We start from the raw sequence: 19,423 nt of genomic DNA, 5'->3' as shown, positions 1-19,423 counted from the left end.
CCCACAGTGTCTTCCTCCACAGTTTATACAAAGTCCCCAGTGAAAACAGTATTCTTTGTAATCTTATCTGGGCTGATGCTGATCAGCCGTGGTCGTGGAGCTCCGACCCTCATGGGGGCATATTATGGCTGTGGCAGGAGACTGATCCCCTGTGATCTCCTGATTGCACGGCAGGCGAGTGGGGGGAGGGCGGCATGTTAGATGAATAGGACCGCTGGGGGGTGGGTGGGGGTAAAGACAAAGTTGAGGAACAGTGGCCCGGCCATTGAGCCTGTATCTGCTGACATCTTCATAGTGCAGCGATACTGGAGGGTAAACAGAAAGATAGCCTCTGACTCTATTGGAGGCACGTCTATGTTTCTAGGATTATCTTTGCACTCAGCTAGAGGGTGGCAAACAAACATTAATGAGCTGGAAGCCGTGCATTTTGTACTGCATTGTCCATCATGGATCTACAAAGCAGACAAAAGCCTTGAAGTGTCACTTGGTAAACTCACATCAAGGCCTAATAGTTCACAAGAATCTCACTGGTTAGCTTGTGAACCCAGCATGCAGAACCATGGGCTTTTTCCACTGGCTGTGAGGCCTTGGGCCTCTCTGATCTTCATTGAGGGGAAGCTTTCCTTCAGACTGCATGCCCACCGGTAAAGTGATACAGATCTGTGAGCGCGGGGGGGGGCTCGATTAACTCTAGCTGGCCAATTAGAGAGCACCATGGATTTATTTAGCATAATGGGATTAGCCTGACCATAGGGAAGCTCCTTAGAACAGGAGTGGGGCCCGTAAACAGTGGTGGAGGAGTAATTGCACTGCGTTTCCGCAGCAATGCCTTCAAAAGAAGCCAGCCCCCTTTTATCCCCACCAACCCCATTCTGTGGCCTACACAGGGACAATGTCCCAAATCTAGGGAATTTTTACATAGGGTTACTGTTGTTTTTTTTTAGCTTCCTTTTTGTGGTCTTCCCTGTCTAGACCACAGTTTGCTTCGTTCGAGGGGAGCCGCCACCAAATTGCTGCCTTGCTGTTCATCGCTCCTTTTAATATGTGGACTAGTAATGGGGAGTAGGGGGGCAGCCTGTGGAGAGTGTGGAGCCTGAGCTCCGCATTTGCCCTGGACGACTTGCCTTGCGGTTTCGGGTGAGCGTGCGTGTCACTGTCTGGACCGCAGGCAAAAACTCTTCCTGTGCCTTGGGGGCAGCACTGGTGAAAGGTGGCCATTCGCACCTGCAGGGGGGGGTGGGGGGTGGAGACGGTATGGGGGGCTGCTGTGTGACATGGCCAGAACCCGGCTACCAGGCATTCAGCAGAATAATCAGCAACAGCCTTAGTCAATGGCAAAAGGCCAGAGTCACCACACTCTAAGGCCAAAGGCTGTTTATTTTTAGTATTCACACAACAGTGGTGAGGAACTTTTGCAGGGTCATAATAGGACAGGCAGTCCCATTGTATTCTAAATGTGGCCTTATACTTCAAATGGAATCAATGTCATTTTTAGCAATACGATGTCGAATGACGTGTTATCATCGCGGTGATCACCATGTCAGCACATGGCCCATGCGGTGTCTCAGAGACAAACTGTTTTGTTTGTTCTGATCCAGCCAACGGTCCACGATTGGTTGACATAAATGTGATGCCAACGGGTTCATCAGCAGGACTAATTATACAGTTACTGATGTGTTTTTGTGTATTTATGTTGTAATTAGTAAATGTTGTAACCGAGTAATGTTTGCTGTGGAATGTGTGTGTTTCATTAGCGTGTAATTGTGAGTGTCATGCAAATCATTGGCTTCCCTGTCTTTGTTGGTATTAATAGTGGCTGTTAATCAACAGATAAATTTCCATTTTAAATGAGCTGTCATCTCCTTTATTAAAATGACTTACCAGAGTATGTTTATTTGCATTCTCTATTTGCTGTTCCTTTTCGATTTGTCCGGATTCGGTTTAAAGTATACAGCAACCTTAAGAGGCTGACACATAACCTCTGTCTCCTCCTGAGTGAAGGGCATGCTGACTCAGGGATTGGGCTAGTATGTCCTAGGTAGGTTTGAATCCAGTCAAACCTCAGTACTTCTTCCGTTCCTGTGGGTTTCATTTAGGTACTTTGGTGTCTTTCCATGTGATAAGCATGTGGTTTGCCTAACTGGTGACTCTACATTTGCCGTAGTTTGTGATTGTGTGTTGTGTGTTGTGTGTGTGGGTCATGTATATATTACATTGTTGGGCACTATGTACGTAGGACTGTGGGAGGTCACTGAATGGAAGACACAGGAGAAGCCCTTAAAGTCCTTACTCTTTGGGATTAAGAGGTGACTGGGTGGGACACCACAGGTCTTCATCATGCATCCCATTCTGTCCATCCCCTTGTGCAATATAAATATCTATAGCAGAGGTGGTGAGAGTCAAGAGGTCCCTCAAGTAAAACATTTCACACTTAAAAAGCCTATTAAAACCCATGAACCACTCCTCAGTCAACAACTTTTAAGCTCCTGTCTTAAAAGCTCCCAAGGTTATAGCTCTCACTGTAAAAAAGGTTGCCGACCCCTGCCAGAACCAGTGTCCACTTTTAACATGGCTCCATCTCAATCATTATTGAAGTTAAATTCTGTAATCATACTTTATTTTGCTTCAGGTTCAGTCAAGGTCAGACTTTTATTTGAATGTGATGATGCAGATTTTTGCTGTGCACCCCTAGGAATCTGTAACTTGTCCCTGTTCTGCTCCCCCAGCCTGCGAAAAGGACATTCAGAGGGTGTGCGCTAACTCCAAACCAGAGCACCTCCAGCCATTCAAAGACAAGATGGAGTCTTTTGTCTTGAAAGGTGAGTAAAACAAACAGGAGAAAATACCCCCCATCCTCAAACTACCCTCCCCCTGACTTACAGCTGCTGGTGTTGATGTTTGTTTGATCCAATGCACAAGCAAGCACCATGAACTGGTGGGACGACATGTCGCCTGATCCCAGGACACGATGCCTGTTTGATCCCCCGCAAGTCGATGCACAAAGCCAGGGACCAGCGGCTGGGCTGATTGTGTGTTTAGATATGTTTAGACTCACGGGCCCCAGCGGGTTGCTCTCTGATTGCAACGGCTGCTCTCAGAAATTAGCGTTCCCAAATGTGTAATATTACTCGCAAGGGCCAGCACAACTGTGGCCCCTCGTTAGAGAGATTCTCTGGAACCAATTCATGGCAAACCCCCACTGCTGTATATTTACAGAGACCAATATTCTCGAGGCAGGAAAGTAATGAAAGTAATAATGATTTTTCTTTTTTGTCATTGTCTTGTAAACTGCACTCTGTTTCCACACATTAACTAAGTCTTTCATCTGCATTGTTTTCAGTCAACACAGATGAAACGGTTACCAAGCACCTCGCAAATGATAAAGGGAATAGGCGCTTAGCATGCACTTGGCATGCAGAAGGAGCGTGAAACCGGAATTCCGATCATTAGCAATTTACGCCCTTCTGTTTTGCATTTGATTTGGTGCTGCACTGCCATTCTGTCATGTGGGGGAAGAAACCGGGTGTCCAGGGGGGCAAGGCTCAGGAGATTAGATTTCACTTAATGTGCCGCTTGACTTGTCATCCAACAAGGCTGGTAGGGTACCCACTAGCTGAAGAGTTGTGAAAATGAGCTCCACATCCAGGACTTGGTTCCATTCAGTGACAGTACAGTTATTTAGACTACTTTTAATACTTTACTATTTTACTTCTCTTGTGAAAGCAGACATACATACCTACTGTAATGTCTGAATTTCACTTAGAGCACCAGAACACCCAGAGCCAGTCCGGTCCACATCTCAGGTTGGGGACCACAACAGCTGGACGTGTCATTCCACACTGACCCCCCCCATCCTGTGCCTTCTGCGATTACTCTGCCATCCTCTGATAAAGCACGCCGATTCCTGTTGCCATGGATAATATCTCAGCCTGTCCCCTTGTTGAGCTTGATAATCGTCTTTGGTCTTTTATGCTCTAAAGAGATGGATCCCAGTTAGACTCAGGTGGCAGACAGTGTGAGATGGGAATCAGGGAGATGTTGGCACCAACTGCAGTCATGTGGCGAGACAGAGGGATAGTCCTGAGAGGGAGAAGAAACCTGCGCTGTATGTCCTGGCTCAGTATGTGGAGCTTTTATGGGAAGCACCTTTTAATTTGATATGAAGAGAAACTGCTTCCCGCACATTGCCTCAGTATGAAAGAGGCACTCGTGTTCAGTGATGGCAGCAGATCAGCATCCCAGAGGACCAGAATGTTCCGTGATTGTCGTCACAGATTTGGGCATATTGTAGCAGACGGCTGCTTGCATTCCCTAATGCTGATAAGCAGCAAGCAGTGCATTGTGGGAAGGACGGGTGGACATGGAATTTGCCTGGAAATGGTTGCGAAAAGCATTTTATGCTTAAGTATTGCTATAAATTAATTATCAGTATCCCCAGGCTCCATTGGTGTGGGACAGGAGGTATTTTAAGGTTGCATGAATGGTAATTCTCAAAATTTTCAAATCAAACAAAAATATCGGCTGGATGAGATAACCAGCCCAAGAGATGTAGTATAGTATTTATTTCTGCTTGGGTTCACTACAACATGTCAGAACAGGCTTGGGGGTCAGGAGCCATGCCGTTCTTTTAGTCACCATGTCACTCACTACTTGTTACATGGGTGGCAAAATCCGTCCATTCATCATCCCAACTCCTTGCTGGAGCAAGCATATGGCCCAAGGCTGCTGTTCACCCTAGACAGCAATAAATAATCTTTCCACTGATTACTAATATTTTGTCAAAAAAACACTGCCTTTGACATCAAAAATCATTTAAAGAACAATCAATCATCTTCTTGTTGCCAAATATTAGTCATTTTTTTTTCTTTTCTTTTTCTAGTCACTTTGCCCTCTGCGATTTTGTCCCTGTAATCCTTTGTGGGGGCATGCAAAGCTCTTACATCTTTATTTTGGTTACTAGTTTGCTTCTTGGTTTCTCTCTTGTGCATGCCAAATCTGCTCAGAAGTACTCCATGGTGTTTTTCTCACGAACACTCCCCCAAGTCCCTTTAGCACCATAGTACACAGTGTTTCAATCAAGTTTCGGGATTATCACTTTGTGTCCTATAATGAGCAGCTCATGTAATGGAGGCGAGTCGTTTAGCTTTTCTGCTTCAATAACAAACATGGGGGTTTATGGAAATTGTGGGATTCTCCTTTTGTGGCCGTCAGCTCATTTAGTTGTGGTAGGCTGTGTACGCCGGGTTGTAGTAATGCTACTGCTGCAGGTTGATTTTGTTATACCGGAAATATAGTGAAAGCAAATGGGTCTATGATTTCAGTTATGAATATGTGTGGATTGATGCTAGAAAGGAAGGCAGCCTTGCTGGTGGGGGGGGGAGGCTCGGGGTCATAGTCTCATGATCTCAAGAGAGTTTTATGTGTATGTTTCATGTTTTTTCTCAGTAGTCACCTAGACCATGAGCGGCATTTTTTTTCCTTCATTATGAAGGAAACGCCGCAAAAACTACTTCTGTAGTAATCAAGTTACAGTCTGAGAAATTGTTCATATGTATAAAATATATGCCAGTGCCCGGCCGTGCGCCCTTAAGAACATGCAGAAAAACATTGGATATAACGGATTTTCGCTTATAACGGACAAACAATTTGGTCCCTAGGGCCACTTTTAGCTCCGCCTACAAGGCGCGTGGCGTGCCGGTGATATCCAGCACAGATACGTAATCGGGATTATTAATAGTCACGCATTTGGTCAAGTAAAGTTGGATTACTACATGTGCAATATAATAATCTATACCACAATTGTGTCTGTTGGGACGTGGCATGAGTAAATGGTGTCCTGTAGTTGTGTTCTGGGCATACAGCAACTCTGGATATAACGGACTTTGGATATAACGGACTCCCCAGGTCCCTTGAAGTCCGCTATAACTGGATTTTACTGTAGTCATGCCACAGCCTTTTTTTGGTAAATCCCCCAGTGGTTGTTGTGCCTCTTCAGGCAAAAAAACCTAAAATAGGAAGGTTTGCTGAAGACATCCTGCAGACTGCCTCAGCTGTGGCAAAGACAACACCTGCATGTAATCTCACCCGCCACTCAGCGAGGATGCCCGCGGCCGGAGGTGGGAGATTGGCCCACTGCGTGTTGTCAAGAGCAGGCCAATGGCATACATAGACTCCTGGAAGCAGTGTCTCCGGGAATCTCGTAGGTGAGCAGAGCTGCACATTTTGGGCTGTGGTGCCACTGCTTTCATCTTGGAGAGTGTTTGTGACGCACAAAACCGTTAACATCACGCAAGCAGATTCGCATCTTCGGACGCAGGAGAGGAAATTACACACATTACTTGTGGTGGGCCTGAAAATACGGTAAAACAATAGCCTCCTTCTATAAAACATGCAAATGAGGTGGGAAGATTGCATCCATATGGTTTAGGTACAGATTGAAAAATGAGGGTGGAGGGGGAGAGAAAAAAAACAATGCAAGCTTCCCCGATGTATGTGGCAGCTGGAGGGAGCTGAAAGAGAGTGTGTACTGGTGCTGTGTTTGTCTCAGGGCCGCCCAGCTCCACTGGAGCTCTGCCACTTCATTGTTCCAGTTTGTTTATTCACCTTTAATGGCTCACGTCTGAGTTCACGCACAATATCACAGTCTCTGCAGGGTCGTGAAACCGCCCCAGACACATTTTGGACATAAACCTTCTGCCCAGGATGCTCAGGAACCAATTCTAAACAAAGTGCCTGCCACGGTCTCTTTTTGCTTTATGGTGACGCTGCTCTTTATAATCCTGTTTTTTTTTTTTTTTTTTTTTTTTGAGGGTGGGGGGGGGGGGTAGCAAAAACCACAATTTCCAACATTTTGTAATTGTTCTTTTGAACAATTTGCAAAGACCTCAAGGACTCGATCTACAAATAAAGGACTCTGAGGTTTCCTTTAAGTGTGGTGACGTGAGGTCAGTGCTGCTGCATGCTGGAACAGCCGATGGAGCCTCCACTGGAGGATGAGTTGTGTACTAATATTGTACGATTACTGCTACGAAGTTCTACTGTCAGCCTCACAAACACCGAAATGTCTCTTCACATGCAGTGAGTAAGTGAGATGTGGGTCCAATCAGCCAAGCCTGTCAAATAGCTTAATATTTATTGGTGACCCAGAGTGTACTAAGGACCTTGGGGCTAGGGGTCCATGTCTCTTTCCCCTGTGCGGCCCTGTGCAGGATACAAACACGGCTCTTTACCTAGCCTCCCTCATAAATTATTGCATGGTACTGTGTATCTGTGTGTAAGATAGGCCCGTCTCTCTCCCAACTGCGGCTTTCTGGGTCTGCGCACTTCGGCCATGCTTGTGGAGCGGTGACCCATAACTCATGCATGAGCAGTTTTACAATCCTGCCAACACTGACAGGTCCCAGTGGCCAGCCAAGTGGATCTCCTGCACAGCAGGGCACGCAGGTGAACTCAGACGACCTGGGCACTGGTTCTTAAAGCAGCCTGTGATCTGACAAGGTTTTACATCTCAACAAAGTCATTGATCCATTTTCCTGTGATGCATTGCCCTGCTTTAACCACACCCCTTCTTCTTTAAAAGGGTCCTCCTTTTTTATTTCCCTTGCCCTCTCTTCCCATACTCATTCTTGCTATTTTCTTTTAGATCTCTCTATCACTGGCTGGCTCACTTGCTTAAACACCGAAAGTAATGCAGAAGGCCTTGATTGGTTCAGAGGTTCATTGTTTTGTACAATGTCAGATTTCTTGGACCGGATGATGAACAGCAATTACAGTAAATTCACAAACGATAAGAATTCAAATAGCAGTCATGCCCCTGCAAATATTTTTATTCCATTTTGATTCTGGATTCTCTGTTTTTCAACATGAGAGTTGTGGCTTTATTTATGCTGCTCTGGCAAGGTTAAACAAGCATCCCGTAACACGCAGCCGCTTTCACCACGTGGGCCGCCGCAAGAGCAGTCAACAGATCTCTGTTCCTTGTTTTTCTTCGCCCCTCCGTCCTTTTTTTCTTGCGTTTGATGTTTCAGACAAACATTTGGGTTTCACGGCAAAGTGATGTGGCGACGGGGGTTTCTAAAACACCCAGCAGACAGGGATTAAAAAAAAGGAAACTAATTTGAAACAAACTTCCGCTTCGGATCCACGGCATCAATGCCTCTTGTTTTCCTTTGGCCCTACAAGTATATTCACTCCGTCCGGCCTGGGCAGCACGTAGGGCTGAACCCTCAATGGTGGCACTGTCACTTCTCCACTTGTAACCACACCGCGATGTGGCCTGTCTGAGTTCCAGAGTCGACGGACATCCCCTTTTGAGTGACTGCTTTCCCACAAACCGGCACGACTCCTTCGTGGCTGCACCAGTCGACGCTGTGTTCTGGGAGCAAGGAGGGACATGTGGTTTCACTTAACACTCCCTGTAATTTATAATTTCTCCCCACGGTGACTAATATGGCGAGGGCGGGCGAGCCGGTGGAAGTCACGTTCCGCGGCATTCCGTGACGTGCATTCTTCCATTCCTGTGGCGGGAACGGCCGGCGACAGTTGCTGCTTCAAAGACGGCGCCTGGACGGCTCTGCTGATTCTAACACGTTGCGTCTAATCGTCTCCCCAACAAGGCCCCCAACATTGCCTTCCCATGTCTGTCTGTGGACGGGGTTTTCCTCATAAGTACTGTAGACTGTTTAATCTCCACATTTATTTGTGGGTCAAGTGCCTCCCCTGTGTTATCGTTCCTGTGATTTCCCACCATCTCTGTTTTTTCTTTGTCACATCCCCCCGGAATGTGCTGATGTTTAGCCATGATAATGTATTACACATTAAAACACAACAAGGTTAGAGTGTTTGTATTTCCCTGTGACAAAGGGCTGTAATGTTTAAACTTATAAAGATTAACAGGCAGAGGATGGGCTCGCGAAGCAGAAATGTGATAGCTGGCCTCCGAAAAACTGCCTTTTAACATCTTGCACATGGTCGCTCTTATTTATGGTTTGAGAGACGTGTTCTGAAATCCTTCTGGCGTGAGGGGTATCTGTGGGCAAATTATAAAATGGAGCGTGGGAAGAGTTGTGGATTGACTAGCAGTCAACACGCGGTGCCTGTCAGTGAAATGGCTTTTAAACAGAAGACTGTGTTAAGGCTTAACAGAAATAGCATGCTCTGAGTAGCACTAAATAGGCATGTTACTAGTTCATAATGTATCAGTAGCTGGGCCGTGCACCAGTTTGTAATTAACATCAAATTTCTGTCTTTTACTATCTGACTTGTAGGTGAAAAAAGTGGTTTGGTAAAGCGTGTCAATGTTTTAAAGCCCTAATTTATTGTCTGTCTCAGCATGCGCGTCCCATAACTTTCTAGTTAGCCACTGCTGGTTTCATGTTTACAGAGGGAGTGCTGGGAGGAGAAGCCCATACCTCCTCTGCTGGTGCCGGGCCCTTGAGCGGCAGTGCCACCTTTGCACGGGGGTGGATGGGGGGATTGGGGGGGGGGATACCTCAGGAGTACCTCAGGCGCCACTAAACTTCAGCCGTGGTAAACGCCATTGGTCACAGCCTTCCCCTCCAGCTTTGTGCCCCCCCTCCCCGCCCCATTCATTAGGGTTACCTCTGACAAATCAGCCTACTTATCCAAACACATGCAAAAAAAAGGAGGAGTGTTTTTTGGGGGGTAAGCTAGGTTAAGCTTACCCTCTCCCCATAGACCCCCAAACCTGCCTTTGAACAATTTTTTGGAGACTTCCCCCTCCTAAATCTTCAATTGGTAAAGGTCCCCCCATCATTGTAAAAAGGATGAATCTGGAAAAATGCAATAAATCTGAGATCACAGGCACTCTCTGGCCCTAGATAAATTCTTGCACCTCGGCCTGGCCTGCTGCTCACATCTGCCTTGCATTTAGGCCCTTTAACATGGCAAGGCTCCACAGGAGCCTGGAGGTCCCGGACCTGCTCCTTTCCCCGCAGCGCTTGCCTAGTCCCCAGTGACTACATGCTTCTGCTCCTCAGCCATCGATGTGCCATGATCTGCATACCCAGCCTGATTCCTGTCATCCTTGTGTCCTCCCATCCCCATAACCGGTGGTACTCCCTGAGGCCAAAGGACTGAATGACTGGGCCCAGGGTGCAAGCATACATACCCCATGCTTGCGTGCTGGTAAACGTAAAGCTAGCCAGCCACAGCCACCTGATTAGTTGAATATTCAGGGGGTATCTGCTTCACAAGGAAATTCCTAGGCCTGACAAGTCCCAGAACAACTCTTAGCATTCTGTCACCTTTTGATGCCACCCTTTGGAACTGGTAGTACAACCCTCCTGTCGACCACCCACGCTGGAGGGGACAGGAATCACACAGCCTGTAGACCACACACCACTCAACCACCTGTGTAAAATCTCTCAAAATCACAGTTTGTAATAATGAATTTCTTTGTGTTGGCAGCGCAAGCAGACTATGCCGCAGAAGACAAGCGTCTCCAACTTGCAGAGAAAAGGTACTTCGCCACTGCTCCCTGTTTTTGTTTTACAAGGTGCGGCAGAAGAGAATTCATGACTGGGACTTGGGGATATGAACAGCATGGGATGCCATTAACAGAGACATGCCCTCTATCTGCCCCCTTCTATAAGCAGCAGATTTGCTGAGGTCTCTATCCCACGCCTCCTTCACGCCTTGAGGGCTTCCTGAATGGTACTTGGTGGCATGGGAAGAGGATTGTGGCTGAGTGTAATTGATACGAGTCCACATCACGCGGGGCCATCGTGGGCTATTTCACACTTTGCCCAGATAAGAACCACCTTGAAGCAGGCATCAGATAAGCAGAATGTCAGCAATTTGTATAGCTGCCTATGGCAATTAGAGCTCACTGATAAGGATCCAAGCGATAAGCAGGGGGCCTGGGCGAGGGCTTCCCCGGCACAGCGTCGATGTCCAGACCGCTAATGCGAGGCCCTTCATCATCTACTAAAAACCTGCACTGCAGCGCAGCACCATGCTGATTAATCCAGAGCAGGAAGCTGGAAAGGTGCCTAGGAATGTGGACAGAGATGGCTCACACACATGGAGCTGCCCAGCTCGAGCACTGCCACAGAGCCTGTCTCCATCCTTATCTTCCCGTGTTTGGTACCGCGAAGTCCAGGAACAGCTACGGGAAAAAACGAGCCTCGACAAATTTATGGGGGATGCGCGAACTGGCAGCTGTTTAACCACTGTCAGGCTGCAGCTCTATCTGGAAAATTTCATATCGGAAAAATAAGCCAGAGAGGACAAACAAAGCAAATTGATTATTGTTCCTTGTTTAGATAGAACCTGGAGTTGCTTTCTTTAAATCATAACCATCTCAATTTGAAAATAAATCACAGACAGCACATAAAAGGACAAACCAAAATAAAGCGCTAGGCATTAGAAACGGAGAAAGTATAAACAATTAGCAGCGTGCCTCGTTTTTTGGACAATGAAGTTTTTAGCAAACACTTCCAAATGTTCCTGCACGTCACACTCATGCACACGCTCCTGACTGCGTTTCCGAGGCTTTTGACGCTCCCATCATCTACGGATTCCTTAGTGGCGTCCCACTCGCGGCTTCGACACGTAGCCCCGACACCATGCTAATGAAGGTGCTGGCTTGGCGTATTGATCAAAAGGACACGGCGGCTTTGTTTCAGGGCTTTTTAATGACATTCGGCTTTTATTCTGTCACAGGCGGCACCGTTTAAAGGAGCTTTCTCATGCTCCCAGCGCACACCTCGTTAAAGTGACACTCTGGTGATGTATACGGGCCTCCATGTGTTACTGGGACCCTGGCAAGTCCTTCATGTGCTGCCTCAAAAGCCACCCCCAGAGTTGCACCATGATGCCCACACCTTATAGGTATAGAACCACTGCACTGTGAGTGTACAGTGGCCACCACTGCACCAACACAGACCCAGCTGCAGTGCTGTTAGGGTTTCTCAGGCCTGTTCTTCCATGAGCTGTTTTCATTTGCATTGTTCTTCCACATGTTTTGCTGTAGTAGTCAGCTGCTGGTTAAGTACCCAATATAGTGCTGAGAGTCCACCTGAACCCAGCAATCCTTTGGTGAAACACACAGACGTTAGCCACAATACTACCTACTGGAATGTGTCTTCCTCAAGCAGTGTTACCAGCCGCCAGTGAGAATCAAAACTGTAGCCCCTCAGTACCAGGAATACTTAAAAGCTTCATCTGGCTAGAAATTGAAACATGTCCATTAGGTCCAGATGAAAGAGATGCCTGTTCATACAGAACTCAGCAGTGCTCTCCCAGAGAACCACAGCTGAGCTTCCAAATTCAGGGCTTCAGCTAGACTGTAGTTGCATGATTCTCCCATGGCTCACCCCAGCACTTAAGGAAACCTCCAGAAACACTGGGTTCTCTTGACTGTTTATGTCAATTTTGTACTGGAATGAAAGAGGAACACAAAGGGCTCTGGATACAATTCTTACATTCCAGCTTATTACCACTAGTATCTCTAAAGGTATAAGGAGACAAATGATGACTATGCCCAATGGTTGCAACAGCCTTTTCCTGATAACAGCAACTTTTGTCATGCTAATAACTATATTCGCTGTGCATGTTTCACCAGTGAGGGATTTCATGACCACCGTGAATGACTACTGACATTTATTTTGCCCTATAGCATTAGCATTGCCATGAAACCTCAATGTCTGTTCCCAGACCACAGTCCTGTGAGCTGCGGGAATGCTGTAAGACCCAAACATATTGTGTCTGAAGATGTTATGCTACCACATTAATGTATGAGTTATGTGGCCTGCTTTGCATGCATCAAAGAGGAACTTCTCTCCCAAATATACAATCCTAATTTGTTAAACTTAAAATTTTCCTGTTGGGAAAATACTTTGCCATTTAATGCCTTGTTAAGTTTTGGCTTATTTATGTGACTTGCCTTCATATTTAATGCAGGTGTACACTAGCAGGGCAGCAAAGAGAGGAAGAGGTTATTTCAAGAGAATGAGTTTGTTTTTCCTGTTGTTTTAAGAGAATGACCATCTACAGGAGCAAAGAGACCGAGAAGTCGGTGACAGTTGTGTGTATCTGTATGCAAGTGTGAGCCTGTCAGTGAGTGAAGGGTTTGTCACACAAGGGGTCACCGGAGAATCCTCTGTCTGCACAGCCGTTGATGTATTGATGAGACATCTTCGGTATCGTAAAAAAAATCTGCAGCAATTATGTCATGAGAGTCCGACAGTAGAGATTCTGATTGCAGGTTTGGGGCAGGGGTTGAGGGCAATGCTGAACCCCACAAAGGCTTTTTGTGATTTGTGTCCATTCTGAAACATGACCCTGAGTCATAAAGAATTAATTACAAAAAAACATATAATTAATCACAACGGATCGTGCAGAACCTACAAAGCCTGAAGAATTAAGGTCAATTTAGTAAATCAACCCCCATCCCACTGCACTTCAGTTCTTGGTTTCCGCTTGGGTTTCAAGCAGAAGGACAGATGATATACTGCACTGTCTTTGTGAGCATTTGAAGCAGTGGGGCCACGTTGAAGGACACCTCGGAAATGGAGGGGGCTCCACACTTAGGCAATTTCTGCCGAGCACATTTCCAGCCCAGCCTAGCGTGGCTTCTATTATCATTGATGGAGCCACTCACCATCTGGAGGTCAAAGGCTTGTTTGCCAGTCCGTGTGCATCCTTTGACTCAAGTCCGCCCTATATCAAGCTATGACAACCACTGCAAAAAGACTTTAATGTCTAGGGAGAGCATTGACTTCAGACACTGAAAAGCATGTTTGTAGCTGTGGGGAAAAGTTCAGTTCTAGGTATAAGTCAGTCTGTGGTAGCAGTATCTTGAAATACCTGTGGAAGTTTAACCTTGAGTGATCTGGCCAATCTGTTTCTGTGGCTATAAATGTTACTTTCAGTTATGTAAAACCTTTTCACTTTTGAAACATCAGTTAAACAAAGACAAATTTCATTCATGACCAGCTGGGTTATGTGTAAAACTTTGAATTGACAATGAAAGGCCTGGCAGATGGTGGCAGTTTCATTGTTGGGAGGGGGTTACTGGTTAACCACAAAACCCCCTGCATCATTAGAGGGTTTTCAGAGATCATGGATTCGTTGTTACACAGAAACCAGACAAAATCTCTCTAGCAGGGGACCGGGTTAAATTTAGCTGACAAAGTCAGCACCACATTTTCATTAATCTGATTTTTGTCTGTTTTCATTAACAAGCTATTTATAAAATTTGTTTTTAAGGACAATAATTCCAAAATGTTTTGTTTAGGAATACAGATTATTTTTAAATGCACTACACTTACATACAGTTGGTCTAAAGGCAACACAATCAGTATTCAAACAATGGAAGCAAGCTAACCAACAGCCATGTGAAGAACATCTCCATGGTTCTCCTCATTGCCTTCTCATGCAGGATAGCCTCAACACATTTATAAACATGGATGAGTTCATTGGGGCAGTTCGACTCTTCAGCAACCTAGTCTGTGCTAAGGTTCAAAGGAAACTTGTCCATTTCATGTGTCTGTTTGTGTGCATATTCTGGACAAAGTCTGAGGTAAGGAAACATCTCTCAGGTATTAGCATGCCAGACACGTGCACTGATCGTAATGCCTCGTCTATCAATGTCAGATATGGTGTTATTCCCCCTACACTGGAAACGTATCCAGCAATATCTGCCTGACTCGCTCAAGCTCTGCATAGAGAGCCAGGCTGGAGTGAGAGCCCCCCCCCCCCACCAAAGCAGTCCCTACTTGGATCTCTCCCCAGTATGTTTCCTTTCCTGCCAAGAGTGGTCAGTGTGATCATCAGAGCATCTGCTGTAAACGACCCATTGGCCCAACAGGAAACCAGCTCATCATTTCCTCCATGCAGCTTCCAGGAGATGGTGGCCTTCTTCGGCTTGAAACCCAAGTCTGGGGAGAAGGAGGTGGCACCCAACTACATCTTTATGCTTTGGTACGAGTTCTGCAATGACTTCAAGAACACATGGAAGAGGGAGAGCAAAAACATCTCCAAGGAAAGGTGAGTGGAAGTCAAACCGTGTTTGTTAGACGATTCAGCTCGAAACCTGGACTAGTTATGGTTTTCCAACAAAACATTCTTACCTGAGAGCGTTTTTTCTCCAACAGCAAGGTATGGTGAGGTATGTCTTAGCATTTTGTCAAAACTTGCCATAAATTAAGCCTGGTTAAATATGAAAAGATTGTAGATGTACGTGGATACATTTATACTGCCATTGAAGAATTGGATGTTGTGTTGACGAGGCTGGGTGGACCTTCACACTTCTGATAAATGGTACCTTGTTTAGGGGTCTCTGAGGCTCTGAGACATCCCAGTTAATGCAGAACAGATTGTCGTTCTCATTCTCGGGTTTCTGCACCACGCAGAAGCCCTCTAAATGAGGCGTTATGAATTCTGCAGACAATGAGGACAAATAAAAGCGCTTGCGTTTGCCAGTTATTAAAGCACGAGGGGCATCAAAGGAAAAGCAGGCAGGTCCAGCCCTTGGCTCAGGCCTGCCTTAAAGCCTGGGGCTGGATTTACGATGCCTGTTCTGACCCGGGGGCGTCCAGCCGAGGGATGTCAGACATGGACAGCACCTCTCCACGCAGCCCCTGCCTTTATTAGCAAGGGGACAGGAGCCCATTAAACAGAGGGTGCTTCAGTAGGCCTTTTAAAGATTGTCATGATCTGAAGAATCCAGTGACTGGGGGGGTTCTGTACTGTTGGTTTACAGATAAGCCACTCTGTAAATCTCTCTCCACATCTCTGCCGCCTGGTGTGGCGGGGGGGTAGGCAGGGGGGTGGGGGGTGGTAAATAATTACCACCATATCAGACCTCATTCATTCTTGCAATTAATTTTATATTGAAAATTAATGTCAAACGGTATTTTTCACTTAGCCAAATGCTGGTTTGGTGATAGTGAATCTGGTGATAATTTTTAACTGAGTGTTGCTGAAGTCAAATGAAAGCAAGATTTCCTCGCCTATATTCTTCTTCCTTGTCATTTTAATTTGTGCCTACAAATCACATTTACTACCTGCACTGCCAGACTGGAAGTAATAAATTGTGTATATTAAAATGGGAAAAATATTAATGTATGATTTTTTATAATCTATTTTACCTGCCGAATGTAATCTACAGGTTACCTGTTTGTAATTGTAAAAGACTACCTGGTTCATTTTTTACAAACAGGATACAACTGATTTGTAAAAATTGAAAAAAAAAAATGTGCAAATGTCAAATGTGCAATTTTTTTCTTAAGTAATATTAAATTGAACTGAATTAAATAAATTGGGCTTTGAAAAGTGCAACATACTATACAAGGGGAAACCAGACACATTTAAAAAGTTTATAGGTTATTTCAGCGACACTCGTGGGGGAGATAAAGAGTAGAGGGATCAGACCAAGGCACTGGTAGTTAACTGTTTCTGCTGCATCTGTCTGGCGTATGGAAGGTGGCGAAATTTATTTTTTTCTGGGGAGTGCAAGGCTAATCCTTGGGTTTTGAGACACAAATAGGTGAGCCTGTTATACGTGTGGCTTTTTCTCATTGAGCTTTTGTGACTGATGAACCAAAATACTGTGCCAGCTCGAAAGGACCCAGGGCATCCATCGAAGCCGGACAGCCGGTCCACACTGGCTGTGTGTGACTTTTGGGAAAATAGACAAATCACTGCCTCTGTAAAAAGCTTGTGTTCAAGGCACAAAGTTTTCATCAAAAGCTCTCCGGAATGCTTTGAAAGCACGGGGTTAATAAATCATTTCTTACTCAGTGAATACTTTACAGGTTGGAGTGTTCACATTAGACTGTGGAAATCAAAATAAAACTTCTGCAGTATTTTAGGGAATCCAGGAGTCACTATAAAAAATATTGATATAAATGTAATTGATATCAGGACTAATCTATTTTATTGTTATTTCTACTCTGTAAGCATTTTTTGTTTTTTTTATGTAAAATAGCAATATCTAAGTGATAGGACTGGTATAGTATCTCTGAAGAGAGTCTGGAGAAGGTGTTAAGCAGAGTCTGTGCAGGGTTAATGGTGTTAAAAAGCATCCGATGATCCTTGAGGTTTTTACTTTTAATTATTTATTAGGCCCAATTTCATTCACATTTCATCCCACTGCCCCATTTCATCCACAGCTGAAGGTGCTTAGGTACAATTAACTTTATTCTAAATACTATTTGTGGACCCATAAAAATCTAGAGTGTATTTGTATATTTGTTTTATTTTTTGAAAATACTCTTTATTATCTCATAAATTTCCTATACATATTTTGTGCCCCATAAACTGCACAGAGGTCAGTAGACAGTGATTGTGTCACCCAAGTTTGTTTATTGCAATTAGAAGTATTCCAAAGGAAACGTGTGAGGTGGCAGGAAGCAGCCGTGATGCGATGTGCTGTTACCCAAGGGCTTGTGTCACCAGCTAGACACTCAACCAGGTAGAAAGGGGAGTTTGGCTGCTGGCCTCTGCAAAGCTGCACTGATGGAAAGAAGCGAATGGCAGATCATTCGGCTCATTGCTAGCAGGTGGCTTGCTCACTAAGAGTGTCCCCTGAATGTACACTATGGCTGATGCAAGAAAGATGAGCTCGAGGCTCAGCTCTAGTGATCCCTCCTCCCTGGGGGTTGTGTGTTCTGCTCACAGTCCCATCTCTACTCTACTCTTCACTTAATGTAGATTGAGTAGAGTGAACACACCACACGGACTCTGTAGATACACTCATTTTCCGTCCACGTTGAAATACCAGGCAGCTCTATGTCTCCGCATTTTGGAAAAGCCCTTGCCCAAGCCTTCGCTCAGGTCAGGTAGCCTGTTCATTTGCACTAAGTGCTTACCTTCCCATCGCTCTCTGTGGTTTCAGCATGTTTACATTTTTTTGGCTTGACTGAGCATTGACATGTTGTCTGCCAGTCCTGTATGAGTGAGAATGTGTCCTGTATATGTCTCTGGTCCTGGCAGGACTCACACACAGGCAGGGAATATTCATTAAGCATAGAACACAACCTGGTGCCCCCAGCCCACCTTCCAGTCACAGTCTCACTTCTTGAAGTGAGTGTTATCATTCCTGGGAGGGTTGCCAAGAGCCATCTCTTTTCCATGGCCATCTCAACTGTTGGTTTTGGTCATGGTTGTCTTTCTCCCTTCCAGGATTAAAGAGGCTCAGGACACGGTGGACAGGATGACAGCAGAAAAGAGGGTAGAGACCAAGAAGCTCAACCCCAAAAGCCTGGTAAGAGTTCATCACTCCATCACCCCTGTCTTCTGTCTCTCGGCTTTAAGTGGCCTGCTGCTGCCCAAGCATTTTAGCAAACAGGACTAGGGTGACTCTCTGTTTGTTCACCATAGTCACTTACCAGATGTTTCTGTTTTAAGCTGAGCTGCTGAGGGCTGCTTGAACTTAGCTCATTATTTATTTGAGTTTTTATTGATGCAATGTAGACTGTATTCACCCAGAAGTCCTACAGCAGGGCTTCTTCTGTCTCATACTGTCCACGTTCTTAACCACTTGGCTCTGGTAACAGACCAAAGTCTATAAGAAGATAATTCAGAAATGATTACCTTTGTTATTTGTATATGTTTAGTGTTTTATAATATATTTAATAATAATGATATTCTACATTTATAATATAATAATATAATAAATTTGTTTTGGTAATACTGGCATTATTCTTAAATCTTGTGGTAGCTGTAGTACTTTTATGTTATTTTTATTATTATTATATATATTTATTTTGTTATTGTTCTTTTTAATTATCCATTTTTCAATTATATTCCTCTTGATTTAGACTCTAACAAGAGCAATAAAGACCCAGACACTGTTTATATGTTTGTCACAGATTAAATATGTGCTGTGTGGTCAGTGAGATTTGACATCTGTCAGTTGTATTTGGGTTTATTCCTGTTTTATAGCCTGGTGAAAGCTATAAATGCTGATTAGTTCATATTCCGGTAATGAAGGCACTAAACATGCACACTTTAGAACAGATATATTTTAGACATACAGTTTTTTTTCTTAAATACAAAATCCATATTTGTGCTTGATCCAAACCCATATCCCATAGAAAATACCATAGAAGCTAAGTGAAGTCCTGCTTGAGATTAGGTAACAATCTGTTATTTCTTTGAAAATAGAAACCCAAGTGATTTACATTGTGCCTTTTTTTACTTCTTTATGTTATAAATGTGACACATTTTTACATAACGGAGCTGCCCTTTGGTTTTCTATCAGGGTTACACATCTGTACTGTATGCAGTGAATGACAGTCATCTGACAATGAGAGAGCAGGTTACAGTACCCTGCTGTAGTGAACATTGAGTTCAGTCTAAGATAAACAGAGTGTACACATCGCCGTAGCGTCTGCCCCCATGACGGCAGTCAGCCCATCCTAGAAGGAATGTTGGAATGCCTATTTCAGACATA

The 19,423-nt window shown here is 44.9% G+C and overlaps 1 protein-coding gene across 3 annotated transcripts in view; it reads left to right on the top strand.

The window, feature by feature from the left end:
* Window positions 1-19,423, top strand: part of LOC125707844 (formin-like) — a 76,518-nt gene that overhangs the window by 53,691 nt on the left and 3,404 nt on the right. For all 3 annotated transcript variants that reach the window (XM_048975215.1, XM_048975214.1, XM_048975216.1), the window contains 4 exons: window positions 2,727-2,819; window positions 10,429-10,480; window positions 14,863-15,012; window positions 18,151-18,232. In XM_048975215.1, coding sequence (XP_048831172.1) covers window positions 2,727-2,819; window positions 10,429-10,480; window positions 14,863-15,012; window positions 18,151-18,232 — 377 coding nt within the window. The remainder of the gene's footprint in view (window positions 1-2,726; window positions 2,820-10,428; window positions 10,481-14,862; window positions 15,013-18,150; window positions 18,233-19,423) is intronic.

The sequence above is a fragment of the Brienomyrus brachyistius genome, chromosome 14, assembly GCF_023856365.1.
Source record: "Brienomyrus brachyistius isolate T26 chromosome 14, BBRACH_0.4, whole genome shotgun sequence".
NCBI classification, from domain to species: Eukaryota; Metazoa; Chordata; class Actinopteri; order Osteoglossiformes; family Mormyridae; genus Brienomyrus; species Brienomyrus brachyistius.
The sequence above is the reverse complement of the archived record's forward strand: the minus strand, read 5'-3'. Positions and strand labels throughout refer to the sequence as shown.